At 37.9% G+C, this 16,843-nt stretch overlaps 1 protein-coding gene across 3 annotated transcripts in view; it reads right to left on the bottom strand.

The window, feature by feature from the left end:
* Positions 1 to 16,734, bottom strand: part of afg1lb (AFG1 like ATPase b) — a 34,861-nt gene extending 18,127 nt beyond the window's left edge. Inside the window, exons 1-8 of one of the 3 annotated variants that reach the window (XR_007926875.1) lie at positions 16,265 to 16,734; positions 14,411 to 14,745; positions 13,168 to 13,219; positions 12,923 to 13,024; positions 10,908 to 11,035; positions 7,987 to 8,086; positions 1,560 to 1,618; positions 1,189 to 1,443 (exon numbers count right to left, since the gene is read on the bottom strand). Coding sequence is in view for 2 of the 3 variants with exons in the window: in XM_051875488.1 (XP_051731448.1) it covers positions 1,560 to 1,618; positions 7,987 to 8,086; positions 10,908 to 11,035; positions 12,923 to 13,024; positions 13,168 to 13,219; positions 14,411 to 14,745; positions 16,265 to 16,373 (885 nt within the window). In the remaining variant the exon portion in view is untranslated. Of the gene's footprint in view, positions 1 to 1,188; positions 1,444 to 1,559; positions 1,619 to 7,986; positions 8,087 to 8,584; positions 10,882 to 10,907; positions 11,036 to 12,922; positions 13,025 to 13,167; positions 13,220 to 14,410; positions 14,746 to 16,264 lie in introns of those variants that run through there. The other 2 variants (XM_051875488.1, XM_051875490.1) reach the window with 2 other exon arrangements.
* Positions 16,735 to 16,843: the final 109 nt, after the last annotated feature.

Genomic DNA, 16,843 nt, shown 5'->3' on the forward strand with positions numbered 1-16,843 from the left:
GGCGGGTTTTGTTGTGAAAACCTGGCAACCCTGAAACCATTATATTTTTTTCAAGATTCCTTGATGAATAGAGAAATTCAAAAGAACATCTTTTATTTGAAATAAAAATCTTTTGTAACAATGTAAATGTTTGTACTGTCACTTTTGATCAATTTAAAGAATCCTTGCTAAATAAAAGTATTGATTTCTTTGAAAAAAAAAAAAAAATACTGACTCCAACTTTTATACTATAATACTTTTAATAGAGAAATATATTTTATATTATATTGTTATTTTTAAATTATAATTTTCATGATTAATCATACTGAATTAATGTGTTAAACTGACAAGAATTCAATAATATTTAGTCAGCAAATAAGCATTACCACCCTGAAGAGAGATAAAGATATAGAAGGAGAACAAGAGCCAGTGAGAGCATTTCAGTGAGTCTGTCACACATTATTAGGGTTGACCAGACATGAGAGGCGACACTTGGGCCACCCTAGTTACCCTGAACTGGGATCCTAGGTTGCCCCAAAACCAGATGGCCTAACAAAGAAGCTCGAGCGTTAGAGGTGCAAGGCAGGGCGCGCTCATACCAGGCAAGATTAACACAGGCCAGAATAGAGGGTGACTTTAAGGACCCTAGGGATTTGACAGAGACTGGCTGAACCAGAGTGACTGTGCTGGGCCACTGACCATAAAAGACCCAGGGGTCAAACTGAGAAAAATCACAACCTGAATGAAGCGTCTAACAGCTTTTATTTTCAGCACATTCTGCTGACAGGGCCCTTTAACTATCAAGAATATTACAATATAATGTGGATTAGAAAGACATTGTACTGCCAGTCATCTTATTCTGTCACTCTTCAAGATCACAGAGAGAAAAGGAACATGATGTAAAGGATGGCTGGTGTGTTTAGCCATTTGCACTTCCCTTACAATTGTGACGACTTAACAACATGCTCAATATCTAACCAGAGAGAAAAAAAAGAAGAAAAAAACAGAAAGACATATTCACAGTGCCACAGCCACAAACAAGCCATTTGACGTTAAAGCGTATTCAGCTCAGTGTGTCGATATCAATCAAATGTGCAAGAATGTGGCCAGCTGTAAAATGCCTGAAAATGATCGTCTGATTATTTATGATGGAAAGCTGTCGCAGGATGATGGTAATTACCCAGACAGCACACAGGATAATGCCAATACCTGCTTAAAATAATACAATTAACTTGCAAAGCAGATCAGAGCACTGCTGGCGTCCATGGCCGGGCGCACTTTGAAATGCAAGCAGCTTCCCGCAATGGCGTCTCATTCCAGCCAACCCACGCCAGTCAATTAAACGGCCTCCATGTCTGTCACACTCTCTCTCAGTCTGTTGCTCTCATCTCCAGGTATGATCAAAGCTGTCTTTTTTCTGTTTTGTGTGTTTTTGCAAACACATATGAGGTTGTGTATTTTTACCTGTGAATAAAATACATCAAAAACCAGACAGAGCAGAGGAGGAAACATGAAGAGAGATAGACGGAGATAGAATGAAAGGATAAATAAATTAACTGAGAGAATGACTTTGTCTTTACCTTGAGTACACCAATGAAAGGCACAAAAGCAGCCCTCTGAAGCCCATTTTTGTACAGTTCTGAGAGAGAGAGAGAGAGAGAGAGAGAGAGCACGAGAGGGAGAGATGCTGGTTAGATTCACTCTTTAGCCTCCTCATAATGTCATTTTCCATCTATGATTGGCAAATAAAGTGTCTATTGATGAAGTGAGGGATGGGAGGGGAGGAGGAACAAAAGGGACGAGGAGAGGCAGAAATTGATTTCTGTGGGCAGCGCAGGAGAAAGGCAGTACATGAAATTCATTACATTCCCAAACAATGAGCTCAAGAGAAGAAGTCTCTCTCTTTCTGCACAGACAATAAACCTGCATCACGGTGAATAGAGACTTCAATTAGCCACACGGGCATTATAAGCCACACACACACACAGATGTAAAGAGACCATGAGTATATGCTTCTGTCTGTGCTGTAAAAGCTTGTTTAAAGCTGCCGTGGGCAAGAAAATATAAAGGAAACAGAACTGTCATAACAGAGGCATGTTGAGCTATAAACAGTCCAGTGAGAGACGTTCGGCCAGTTCTCACCCAAGAAATGAAAGCTTTCCATATGGATCCTACTATGAAAGAACAAATAAGAGCTAAGAATCTGGAGGCCACTTGTGAAAATCATTCAGGTGATTCATTCATTTTTTTGAAGAGGAAAGCACACTGGAATCATCTTTACATACCGAGAGATATTTTAAAGGCATCATACATACTTTTTCCCTCACGTTAATGGCCATTTTCCCCCTCTCTGACCTTTAAAATGAAAAGGGCCATTTTTGGCTCCTGTACCTTCAGATTTCGACGTAAATAGCCTATTCACTTTGTAGCACAATGTGTAAGTGGTCATGTGTTAAAGGGTTAGTTCACCAAAAAATGAAAATTCTGTCATTTATTACTCACCCTCATGTTGTTTCACACCCGTCAGACCTTCGTTCATCTTCGGAACACAAATTAAGATATTTTTGATAAAATCTGATGGCTCAGTGAGGCCTCCATTGCCAGCAAGATAATTAACACTTTCAGATGCCCAGAAATGTAAAACATATTTAAAACAGTTCTTGTGACTACTGTGGTTATATTATAAAGCGAGAAGAATACTTTTTGTGCACCAAAAAAACAACAAAATAACAACTTGTCAACAATATCTAGTGATGGGCGATTTCAAAACACTGCGTCATGAAGCTTTACAAATCTTTTGTTTCGACTCAGTGGTTTGTCACGTGTTTTCAGTAAATGAAGCTTTGTTACGTCATAAGTGTTTCGAAATTTCAATAGTTCACGTGACTTTGGCAGTTTGATACGCAAAACCACTGATTCGAAACAAAAGATTCGTAAAGCTTCGAAGCTTCATGAAGCAGTGTTTTGAAATCGTCCATCACTAGATATTGTTGAAAAGTCGTTATTTTGTTTTTTTTTGGCACACAAAAAGTATTCTCGTCACTTCATTAATAACATTAAGGTTGAACCACTGTAGTCACATGCACTGTTTTAAATATGTCTTTAGTAGCTTTCTGGGCATTGAAAGTGTTAATTATCTTGCTGGCAATGGAGGCAATTTTCATTTTTGGGTGAACTGACCCTTTAAATAAGTAAATAAACAGAATTTTAGTTTTTTGATGAACTATCCCTTTAATGTACTCTTCTGATGCCAGAAAGTAGCAGAAGTTCAGAATGATTCAATTTTGCAACTTATTTTTTAATAAAAAGATTTTCGTTATGGAAGTTACAGAATGGATTTATAGTACATAAGAACTCTGTTCTTATTATGTTTCTCATTATATGACACTTTAAACCAGGGGCCTCAGCAAACTTCCAAGGCAGTGTAAAGATGACTTCAAACAATGTAAAATAAGACAAAAGAAGCATTAAAATAAACTATAAATACAACTAAAACTCAATATATTTCTTATTTTAGTTTCCCAACCCTGTTTCTAGTAGCACACCAACACATTTTCTAACTCTTCCTAATCAAACACACCTGAATCAACTTATCATCTCAAGACTCCAAGACCAGAAATAGAGAGGTCAGATCAGGGAGACATCCAAAATGTGCACTGTTGGTGTGACTCCAGAAACAGGGTTGTGACACACTGGTCTAGAAAAACCTGAATATATGAGGTAGCCTTATTTTAAAAGAGCTACTTCTAAACCTGGAAAAGGCATGCCATTTAATACTTTAAAACTCCAAAATGCATTTGTATACATTTTATGAATATACATTTTTTTTTCTATTTACGCCAAGCTCTAAATTAATCTATCAGGTAGAAATTGTGAGACAAAAATGTTTTTATCATTAATCCTTTTTCAGAAAGTCATGAACAACTGGAAAAGTTATGGGGTCTTCGAATACTGGGGGGCCTTGGACTCAAAAAGGTTGAGAACCACTGCTTTAAATGTGACTCTGAAGTCACTATTATTTCCAGACACTTTAAATATTGTTTAAACATAATAATAATAATGTTTCTAATCAAACTTTTCCCAGGTTATACAGTCTTAGGCCACCACCAGCTTTGTTGTTTTAGCTATGTTTTAATGACCATCCATATTTATTTTTCAGTCTCTTTATTATGATACAAACAGAAAATACAGGAAATATGTACACAAAATGTAAAAAAAAAAAAATTCTGAACAAAATGGTTTCTTTAAGCAAGAATCAGTATTTAGTAAGTGTGAGAAACTTCCCTTCAGATTTTGAAAGTTTTCTTGGCCTTTCAGTCCTTTCTGTTCCATTTAGGTTTAAGAGAGCCAGGGTCCTGCTATTGCTCAAGTGTAAGGGGAGGTCACAAAGTATTTAGCCTATAAAAGCTGTTTTTTCAGATTTTTTTTCTGTTTTTTAATACTGCATACAAATTTACTGTATTTTCTGGTTATGTTCTAATAAGGAGACTGAGAAATAATTATATATGATCATTATATCATTGCTAAAACAACATCTAATGGTGGCCTAAGACTTTTGCACAGTACTTGTGGCAAATAATTTACAGGAGCATCTGGACGTTAAAAACAAACTAACAAACAAACACATCCTGATGCTTCAGAACAAATTCTCTATTCTTTCGCAGTTTATTTACCCATATCCCAGTGCATAACTAAAAGGTCATTTAAAGATTTAGGAACTGAAGTGCACCCTCTTTCACATTTGTCTATCCATTTCCCTCACTTTACTTGAAGAAACGGTTCTGGGTGACGCCGAACATCCAAGTTCAAACATGCGAGCCTCTTTAGCGGCTCTTCAGCCTAGCATTTTATATCAATAAACGAGCAATCTCTCTTGGTGCCATCGCTCTCCCTCCCATCTTTCATGTGTACCAGTCTATCCATTAGTCACCTAATTAAAACGGAATAAGATGGCTATTAAGTTTTAGCGTGTAAGCTTTGTTCTCAGTGGCTGGTTAATGTTAGGAGAGGGTCTCTTTATGTAACTGCCGCTTACCGTTTTGTACTCGGCACACAAGGCCACTTCATACAACGAGACATTAGCAGCGCTCCAAGACAGAGACGGAGAAGAGAAAGGCAGAAGGACTGTCTTATCTCTACCCTTATCACTCTCGCTCTCCAGTTTAATGTAACATCACAGCAATTGCAAAAAACAGCATCTATTGAATCAACAATGAGGCCGAGGAAGAAAAGAGTGGGAACGGCGGAGAGAGATAAAAGAGTAACTGCTCACGTTCAAGCGGGTATCAAATAAAGTTGCCTCGTTTTATGATGAACGGCATATAGGCGAGAAATCTTTGATGCCGGTGAGGTTGATGTACGATTTAAAGGGATAGTTCACCCTAACATGTCACCCACATATCATTCTAAACCTGCATGACTTTCTTTTTTTTTATGAAACACAAAAGGAGATATTTAGAAGAATGTTCAAGCTGCTTTTTTCCCAGAACAGCTTTGGTCACCATTCACTTTCATTATATGGAAAACAGCTTGGACATTCTGCTAGATAACTGCCCTTGTGTTCCACAGAAGAAAGAAAGTCATATGGGTGAATAAATTCATTTTTGGGTGAATTATTCCTCAAGCTACACCAAAACGCTCACAGAAAATAAATGGTTTACTGAAGAACGAAGGGTTTAAAGTTCAGATAGATGCAGTCATCATGTTTGAGCCCTAAATAACACTCCTCAGATTAGTTTCACGTAATCCACCACAGGGAAGCAGCCAATGACAGGTGTTTGAGTGTATGCGAGAGAGGAAGAGAGCAATAAAAAAGCAAAAAAGGAGTGAGAGACCTTACGCAGATTATCAATAGACCTCAAACATCATGGCATCAAAATACATGGATTAACCAAGGAGTGACTAAAAGGGGAGGTGAACTTTAGAAAAGAGTAAAAAGGAGGAAACACGAGACAGACACACGAGACGGTGCAGAACTGGATTAGAACACGAGACGGATGTGTAGTTTAGGAACATGTTTTACTTTCAGGCCACACAAAGACTAAGGAGAGTGAGAAAGGTACTGCGGTCTATTGTTGAGAAGTTGGTAGAGAACAATACAAGGTGAAAAAGTACAAGAGTCATGTGCGCTGTGTAGGTGACAGGTCAGTATCAGAAAACACACACTTAACCCTGGAAATTGGAGGAGGAAATGAAAGGAATAAACTACTTTGATTTCTCTCAGATTTGAATGTGTTTGCAAAAATTATGTTGAATTACAAAACGTTAATCTAAATAAATTTATTTACACTACAGTTCAAAAGTTTAGGGTCGGTATTTTTAATGTTCTTTTAAAATCTCTTAGGCCCCGTTTACACTAGTGTGTTTTCATTTTAAAATGCATGTTTTGCTACGGCTACACCTGTTGTTTATACTACGCCGGCATTTTCGAACCTCAAAAACTGAGACTTTTGAAAACGCTGCAGACCCCATTTTAGTTTGAAAACGCTGGGGGTTGTGTTTCAGTGTAAACGGACCAAAACGGAGACTTTTGAAAACGATGGCGTGGCTGCCCACGTTCGCTCTGCGTATCCTTGATGACCGTGTAAACAATAACATGGAGACGCCAGTTCAGACGAGGATAGTTTTCATTTTAAAAATACTGTTTTAAAACAAAAACGCACTATTGTAAACAGGGCCTTATACTTACCTATTTAAAGGCACAATATGTAGGATTTTTGGATTAAAATATCCAAAAACACTAGAACAGGGTTATATATTGACTTGTGTACGTACATTATCCCAAATGTTTCCAAGAATGTTTAAATCCAGAGAAATAAGCAATTTTTAACCAGGACATGGACATGTCCAACTGTCCATACATCAGACAGTACCTGCGTTACCCTTGATTTCCGATTTTATTTTGTAGAAACCATGGAAACACCAAAGACGCTTTAATATATTACATGTTTTATTAGACAAGGGAACCACTGTTTGGTTACATTTTAGACAGAAAACTAATCATTGTTATATGGCTCAACACGATTAGTCTTATTGTTTAAATCTAGTTTTCTTGATTTTCCACAAGTACCATGCTTTTACCATGCCTCAGAAAAAAACACTGTTTTGTCAAGTGGCTAACATAGCATAATCAGATGCAGCTTTATTTTTAGTAACAGTTTAATACAGCATTTTCTCCATCATACAATATGTTTGTATTTAATTGCATGCCATTTATCAGCACAAGCTTACTGCAGTATAAAACAAGTGTCTCACAGCATTCACTCGGCAGCAACACACTCAAATGTATCTAATATGATAAACAGCGCTGCGTTACCTCATACGCTTGACCGGTACAAGCGGAAGCGGCAACTGTGGCATAATAAAAGTTCCTCTGCTGACTCGACAGCAGAGAAGCTTTTTTCACGTTCGCCTCTCATTATCAATCACTCCAGCGGCCTCATTCAGCTCCCACAGCACTCGGCCTCGCTCTGCTTCATACTACAGTAACGTTAATAATCTCATCCATGAACATGATTACTGCCCGAATCCCATCCCGATTCTTTTCCGCCGGCTGTGAGGTGAAGACGACATCTCCCAAGATTCTGCGCTCAAACTCGGCGTCATCAAGCTACGCCTTTGTTTTGAATAGGCGACCTCTAGCGGTGAAAATTCTACATACTGTGCCTTTAAAATATCCGTTTTGACCCCAAACGTTTGAACATTATATTTAATGACTTTCTCTTGAAGTGCAGCTAAACGAGTACCCTTGAGAAATGCTTCTATTTTACATTTTTATAATGTGAGGTATTTTAAATAATTTATTTAAATGTAAATTTCATTTTAAAAAGTGAAAAGTTGAAAATTATGAAGTAGAGATGGCTAAATTTTCAATATATACATTTTTATTTATTTCTCAGGTTAAATTACATTTGATTGTAATTGCAGATTTTCAACATGGAACCGGACATTTGAACCCCACTTTATGTTAATTACATAAACTTTTTCGACATTATCCAGATATCTCACCTTCAGGTGGTCGGTTTGATGTTGCCACAACTACGACTCCACACTTGAACAAGCCTTCAAATAACTGTTTCAGAATCATAGCATCTGCTATATCCACCACCTGAAAAAAAAAAATAAAAAAAAAATTAATAATAAAGATTATTATTCATTGAACTTTGAGGAAAGATTTCGTTTGACAGCACATAATCTGATTCAGCAATTTCCTTTATCGTGCTCATGTAAAATACAGCATACCATTAGTTCAGTTCACAGGAATCAGTCAAATTCACCTGCATTTAATGGCCCGAATTCATTGTCTGAAGTAAAACAGCCAAACTATGTATTAAATTAATATGTATTAATACAGAAAATAGGGCTGGTTTTCATTTCATATTGACTTTAAACCAGCCTTCAGCTGCTGTTGTTTCCGTTCTGTCCTCTAGGCAGGACCGTCAGACACTATAGGAGCAAGCGCAGGTGTATCAGCTGAAGATGAGCGAGGCGCAACTCTCTCCCCTCTGCCCTTCCGCTGCCTTGAGCTAATTACCACAATTGTGCGCATACATGTGTACTTTTGCGTGTACATGCGAATGAATGAGCAAAAACCAGGTGTCGTTACATTTTAAAACCGAAGCCTCGGCCAAGGTCCTTTGACATCACCCTCCCCAACGCGCTCGCACACAGACGCAGGACAGACACAAAGCCACTCCACCTGACTGTAAAATGGCCACACAGAGCCGCGGCTTTCTGCTGGAGACAAGGACAAGTGGCCAAAGCGCTGAAAAAGGTAAATAATTGAATACATAAATAAATAAATAAACAGCGTTTCGAGGTAAAATCAGTGGCACAATGACAGCCAGATGGCCACACAGAAACAAATACATACACACACACACACACACACACACGCGGTCCCATTGTGCTCTTGAGGGCCTGGCATGGCTGTCCCTGAATCTCAGAAGCGAGAGGATGAGTGGTTCTTTCATTATTATCATTTTCATCATCATCATTCATTATTATCATTTAAACGTTGCCTTTTTCACAGCAGCGAGCTGTTGCCTCACACACATCTGCAGCAACACAGGGGCTGCTGACCCTCCCCTGACAAAAGGAGCCCTTTAGTCAATAACACACAATGAGATCGACCATGGTCCGCTCTCATCTTCTCCCATGTTTCTGCTACTTTTTCAGGGCTGAAATGCATTTAGTCAAAAGCAAAATTTCTCCTCGCTTTGCATTAATACTTTATTAGCATTTGCATATCTGGCAGCGAGGAGCTAAATTTGAGGCCGGGGATGTTTTTGTCATGTAGAAGATCTCCTCTTTTACTGAGCTCTACTATTCTTAGAAGGACACACTTATGACTGCCATACCCCCAGCATATGTTGTTTTTCTTATATTGAAGTGTTTCCCTTTTTTGCATATTAAACCTTCGGCCCCATCAAACTCAATTAGCATCTTCTATAGCGGCCTTACGTGCGGCAAGGTGGAGGGCATGCGCGTGTGTTGTCGGAAGGGTGGTCTGTTACAAAGACGAGGTGCTACGGCATAAATTGGATCACATTTCCTTTAACCGTCCTCTTCTCTTCTTCATTTCAAAGGAGTCATTTAATTATGACCTTTTCATCCGTTCTGTATTTGTTTTTTGTTTGTCGCGCAGGCACCGTGACACTCATGTGTGCGCGTGTATACACACACACACACTTTTAGTCTCAGGGTATTGATTGCCAGGTTGAGTGCAAGAAAGCCCTCTGTGTGGCGTTGTTGTGGACGACAGCGAAAACAACGGTGCGGATATTCAAATGAGCATCCAATTATGCCAGCAAAGAGTCACTTTTGTGTGGCGCACACGGGTGCCAAATTGCACTCTTTTGATCTTAAACCTTTACTTACACAACTCCGTCGATGAGTAATTTCACCCCGGCGACTGACAGGGGTCTGAGACAATACCTCAAGCGGTTTCTGCTTGCTCTTCCTCTTTCTATATCTCTCTTGGGCCTTCTCTCAATACCTTGCATTCATTAAGGGAGTGGAGAGGGACAAAAGGGGAAGGCTACAAATTACTGATAATGATGCCGGACTAATGAAGAGAATGGAGAAATTTCATTAGCATTTAAGAGGCATGGATGCATGCGACCCGCCATAGTCGCTCTCCATTACCCCTCACTCAAGGAAGCAAGAGGGGCCGACTGAAACTCGATGCTTCATTTGCATGCTTAAGTGGCGGTGGCTCCTGATTGGTAAGGGCCTGTCAGCTCCTCATCTATGCATCATAAACAAAATGTGTGTGCTTTCCATATTGCCGCTAGCTACGACTGGCAAGCAGATTGAAGGTGAGCTTCTAGGCAATAATGAGATCCAAAACTAAATAGATAAATGAAAGTGATCAGCATTTCAATTTAAAAGGCATTAATAAAAAGAGCAGCCATTCATCCTTAAGCAGTGAGAGAATGAGCAATAGGACAAAAATAATTATTACAGATTCAGAAATAGGCTGATGGGTTAAAATCTGCAAAAATGTACCTCTGACATTTAATTTGCAACAACAATAAAAAAATACTGTTTTCTGTTCATTTCTAGCTTTTTTTCTTATCTCAATTATCTGTGGCCCCAACATGTGTTTTCAGCTTTGTATGAAAGTCTCTGACTCCACTAGATGGCTCCAAAATGAACAAGATTTATTTATTTATTTATTTTTAAATGAACAAGACTTATATCTATGAAGTGCTGGTCGACGCTCTGGTCAGATGAACTACATCATTATAAACATACCATCAGAATGCTGATTCTTTCTTACAGCTGTATATTTGGGAGTTTCCCCTCACATTATTCCCCTCAGCCACGCACAAACACACACAACACACATTGAATGTGCAGCTCAGAAATCGTTCAAAAATTTTACAAACTCTTCACCCTCTCAATTTCCCTACTCTTGCCCTCACCTGAAACTCATCAAAGCATATGAGACAGGTTTCCTCTGCGATCTCCATGGCAACCGGAAAGATGGGGTCATACATTGTCATTTTACCTATCCGTCGCTTTGGCAGGCTCAGTTTCAGTTTGTGGATCCCTGAATGGAAGGCACAAATTAAAATCAATACAAATAATGGTAAATGCTCTCAAAACAAATTTTGATCACATTTTAGAAAAGCAACAAACTATTCTACTTTATGCTGAAAACAAAAGCATGAAAAGCATGAAAACAAGTGTATATTAGTTAGCTACTTGTACAAATAGTACTATTTATTGCTTAATAAGAAATTAGGTAAATATACACTACTATTTAAAAGTTTGGGGTCAGTATTTTTTAATTTTACGTCAGAACGGCAGCTTATTATTGGCCGACGCTGTTCACGTGAGCACCATGACGCATGCGTGTGATGCTGATGCAGGAGCCGGCCAATAATGAGTCGGCGTTCGGATGTAGAACCTGGAAGCGCTGCAATGTGTCTTCAACGTAAACAGCGTAGGAGAATGACAGGGTAGAGAACAAATCGCTGAATAAAGTCGTTACTTTTGTTTTGTTTTTGCGCACAAAAAGTATTAAGGTTGAACCACTGTAGTCATGTTGACTATTTTAACGATGTCTATACTACTTTGCTGGACCTTGAATGTGGTAATTACATTGCTTTCTATAGGAGATACAAAAAAAACACTCGGATTTCATCAAAAATAGCTTAAAGGGTTAGTTCACCCAAAAATGAAAAATAATTGCATTTATTACTCACCCTCATGCCGTTCCACACCCATAAGACCTTCGTTAATCTTCGGAGCGCAAATTAAGATATTTTTGTTGAAATCCGATGGCTCAGTGAGGCCTGCATAGCCAGCAATGACATTTCCTCTCTCAAGATCCATTAATGTACTAAAAACATATTTAAATCAGTTCATGTGAGTACAGTGGTTCAATATTAATATTATAAAGTGACGAGAATATTTTTGGTGCGCCAAAAAAACAAAATAACGACTTATATAGTGATGGGCAATTTCAAAACACTGCTTCATGAAGCTTCGGAGCGTTATGAATCTTTTGTGTCAAATCAGCAGTTCGGAGCACCAAATTCATGTGATTTCAGCAGTTTGGCGGTTTGACACACGATCCGAATCATGATTAGACACAAAAGATTCATAACGCTCCGAAGCTTAATGAAGCAGTGTTTTGAAATCGGCCATCACTATATAAGTCGTTATTTTGTTTTTTTGGCGCACCAAAAATATTCTCGTCGCTTTATAATATTAATCTTGAACCACTGTACTCACATGAACTGATTTAAATATGTTTTTAGTACATTAATGGATCTTGAGAGAGGAAATGTCACTGCTGGCTATGGAGGCCTCACTGAGCCATCGGATTTCAACAAAAATATCTTAATTTGTGTTCCGAAGATGAACAAAGGTCTTACGGGTGTGAAACGACATGAGGGTGAGTAATTAATGACAGATTTTTCATTTTTGGGTGAACTAACCCTGTAACACTTATTTAGCAAAGATACATTCAATTGATAAACAATTGAAGATATGTATATTGTTGCAAGACTTCCATTTCAAATAAATGTTCTTTTGAACTTACTATTTAACAAGGAATATTGAAAATAATATTAATCAAAACAACTGTTTTTAACTGTGATAATAATAAGAAATGTTTCTTGAGCACCAAATCAGCATATTAGAATGATCTCTGAAGGATCATGTGACACTGAAGACTGGAGTAATGATGCTGAATGATCAGCTTTGCCATCAAAGGAGTAAATTACATTTTAGCATATATCAAAATAGAACAGTTATTTTACAATGTAATATTATTTCATAATTTTTACTGTATCAAATAAATGTAGCCTGGGTGAGCACACAAAAATCTTACCGACCCCAAACTTTTGAATGGTAGTGCATATGACAACAGCCCCATGTTTGAGAACCTTTCATGTACCCACACATTTGAGAATTAGTTAGAACTTACTTCTATGTACATCTAACATGAATCCATTGAAATGAACCCTTGTTTTTCTTCTGTTTTCCACAAATGAGTAAAAAAGGTTCATCAGCAGGGTTTTTCCAGTGCCTGTTGATTATAAAACGGAAAACAGAATAATCATCATTGTAAAGATGATGATTTAAATATATATTGATGAAAATCATCAATATATGCATGTTTAAAATGACTAATCATTTTGTTGCCTTGGCTAAAAATGAACTGAAACTTACCAACATCACCATGAATATAGTAACCATGGGGGGGATGTGGCTTTGGGGACTCCTGTAAAATAATAGCAATCTTCTTCAATGCTGTAAAAAGCTTGTTTGCTTAATTCAGCACATTTAAGCCAACATAGCTCCCATCATAAAACAAATGCATATCATAAAAACATCTCGAGGTCTGCTTTTGTCACACACTGTAACAAAAAAAGACATTTTCAAGTAACCCGTGGCAATTTAAATGATTAAGAGTCCGCTTGACTTAAAGTTTCCAAACAATATCTGCAGTGCATTCAACTTTCCGAGTACAAAGCGTTTGATGAGCCAGCCCAGAACTGTCTGTGGCAGCAGACAACTGATTATTCAGGAAAGACAGCGAGCCGACATCCTTATCCCCAAATTCACCTCATCCTCACTGATTTTTACGGGGGGTGAATGCTGTTTGAGCAGTGAGGCGAAGCATTCTTGGATGACAGCGTGTGACTTCTCACTGACTTCCAGAACTCTGTAGCTCGTTATTGTGGCTGGTGGCAGTGGTCCAGTCACGGTAGAGTGGACAAACACAGTGAAGACACTGAGCGAGAGAGGACACAGGCCTTGTCAGGGACGGGTCCACAAGGTGGAGTCATGCTCTACACTTTCACAGGACGCAGCCAAGGGGAAAAAGTTCACATGCCAACACTCTTAGGTAGAAAGGCTCTGTTTTCCACTCTCTTTAACTCAACAAATAAACTGTTGTTTGCTCTGGTAAATGCTTTAGATAAACAATGACTTGGGATTAGATTTCCAATTTTTTTGGGAAATAATAACTTTGCTCAATATAATAAGTGATTACCTTATTAAGAATGAATTTATTCATCCCTTGCATGTGCATTTGCCCTTATTTGCCCTAAATAATCAAGACTAGAGCACATCGCGTACATGTTTGTGTTTATTTCCCCACATTAAAAGTGGAGCTGGGAATCTCTTTCCCAGACAATGGCGACCCCTCATTACTGAAAAGAGGGATAGGTGGGGTGTCCTGACTCAGTAGGGGGCTGTGCTGTGATCCAGCAAATGCTTGGTCTGGTCTTTCCTCCCACTCTCCACCCCCACAAACACAAACAGGCTGAAGCTGCTTTGACCTACAAATAACAGGCCAACAGCAAATTAGGCAATGGCACAGTCTGACTGAAGGTTGGACTGCTAAGCTTTTTCTTCACTGTAAACACTGACAGAATGCACTGCTCAGTTTGGCACACACAAACTATACCTCCTGTGTGTCAGTAACATCTCTGTCTTCTTTTTCGTTTGATATATTTTCTTCAGGACTCCAAAGTTTTGTTCTACTTTCCCTTGATGTTACTTTATTCTCCGGTTCTGAGGTGGGTTGACTCTGTGAACAGTCTTTAGGTTGAGGGATAGGGATGTTGGTATAGTCTGTCATCACTCTGTTTAACTGTTCTAGTTGAAGAAGTGCAGCTCTCTGTTGAGTGTCCTCTCGCAGCGAACCGGAGCGGACAAGGCTGTCATAGTGGCTGACGAGTCCGACGCGGGCAGCCCAAGGTGCTGATGTAGATGTTTGTCTGGCAGATAATATTGAACGCCCTTAAGAAAGAAAAATATGACAGTTGTTAAACATGTGTTTGACTTGTAAAGTGATTATGGAAAAGGATGCAATGACTAGTGAATAGCATTCTGTCAAACATCTCCTTTTGTGCTCCATGAAAGAAAGAATGACATACAAGTTTGGATCAAATTTACAATGCGTAAATGATGTCAGAATTTTCATTTTTGGGTGAACATATTCCTGAAGTGTCAGCTAGATTGTGTCAGCTAGACCACCCCTGTGAAGGCCTCACCGACACGACACGAGCCAGTTGCACAGATCCTCAACAAACCCTTCTCCATAGCGGTGTGATGAATTCGATCTTCAACCAGATGGAACTGGATTAAATATATTGAATGTTCTGTTCCAATCTGACTTATGACCTGTAATGCTGAGGAGAACTGGTCCCCAGACTGAGCCTGGTTTCTCCCAAGGTTTTTTCTCCATTTTGTCACCTGTTGGAGTTTGGGTTCCTTGCCACTGTCGCCTTGCTTAGTTGGGGACACCTAATATTCAACAATGTTACTGATCTGCCTGCATTGATACCATTATATGTGAACTGAACTGAACTGGATGAAGACATCATTGTTTTCTCCAGAGCTGCTGTATTGTTAAATGAACTAAATTAATAACTAATGATTTTTACAATCTAAGTGCATCAATACTGAACTTACTTAAGCTAGACAATGACACTATTTTCTTCTAGAGCTGCTTTACAGCCAAAATTATGTTTCCTGTTATCATTGTAAAGCTGCTTTTAAACAATCTGCGCTAAAAAAAAAGCACTATATAAATAAAGGTGACTTGACTTGATTTGAACTATCTGTATCAGGCAAATAAAATACACAAGTGGCCATATGGTCAAGTGTTTTAAAAAATAATATATATGTAATTTTATAATATATAACAAAACAAATATAAATTATAATAAAATAAACACTTGCTTAATCAAAAAAAAGTCATCCTGCCTTAGAAAGGTGTTATTCGTTGCATAATTTACACGTTTAAAAGATTGTATGATATCTTACATTTAAACTTAAAAGACTTAAAATTTGGGAAAATTTCAAGAAATGTGTTCTTATGTAAAAAATATGTATACTGTACAATAAAAAGTTTAAACAGCGTGTCAATTCAACAGCGTGGTAATAATATTAAGTAATATGTAATAACCATATTATTATTATTATTATTAATAAAATAAAAGTACTATTATAAAAGTAATAACCACACTGCAGAACAATATTTATCGCAAATTAATAATTTGTTCAACGTGGCTATTACTTTTAAATAATAATAATATATTAATATCATTACTATTATTTGTTATTGTTGTTGTTATTATTACCATTATTATTAAATAACGCCGTATAACAGATAACAGTTAACTATATATATATATATATATATATATATATAAACTTGACCGGTCGTTACCTAAAGAATTATGACGTAATGACTTGCCGCTGTTTTCACGTGTTATCAGCACTGACCATATGACAGGAGAATGTTTGTGCTCACCTCTAGCAGTCTTCAACACCTCACACCAAACTCCTTTCGATAAACTTGTCTTTTTGAATATTAATTTTAAAAGACATCGCGTTGTCCACCGCGACGCGTATGCCGCCATGTTGATTCAAAACGTAATAACTTTATTGAGCTCCCAACACTGACACCTTGATATCCCGTTAAGGTGAACTATTTATGTTGTTCTTTCGGGTTTATATAAGTCACATAAGAAATCTGTAATGTAACAAGCACGTTACATTACAAAAGAAATATATCTTTATAAATATAAATTACTTTAAGTTACGTGAATCTTATCCGTGAATAAATGCAAGGTATTACTCTGCAGAAGGTTATAAATATTAATTTAGAACCTATAACATAATTTAACATTACAAATGTACTAAAAGTGCACTGTACATGCTTTAATAACAGGTATCAAATCACAACTCAGAATGACTGAATAAACGCTCGGCATTACTCCACAGAAGGTTATAAATAGTCATTTGAAACATTCTCAACATCACATATGTACAGTAACGCTATGACAGCTTTTGTCCAATCAAAGCCCAGGGATATTGCCACGTGACCGTG

The sequence above is a fragment of the Ctenopharyngodon idella genome, chromosome 20, assembly GCF_019924925.1.
Source record: "Ctenopharyngodon idella isolate HZGC_01 chromosome 20, HZGC01, whole genome shotgun sequence".
NCBI lineage: Eukaryota > Metazoa > Chordata > Actinopteri > Cypriniformes > Xenocyprididae > Ctenopharyngodon > Ctenopharyngodon idella.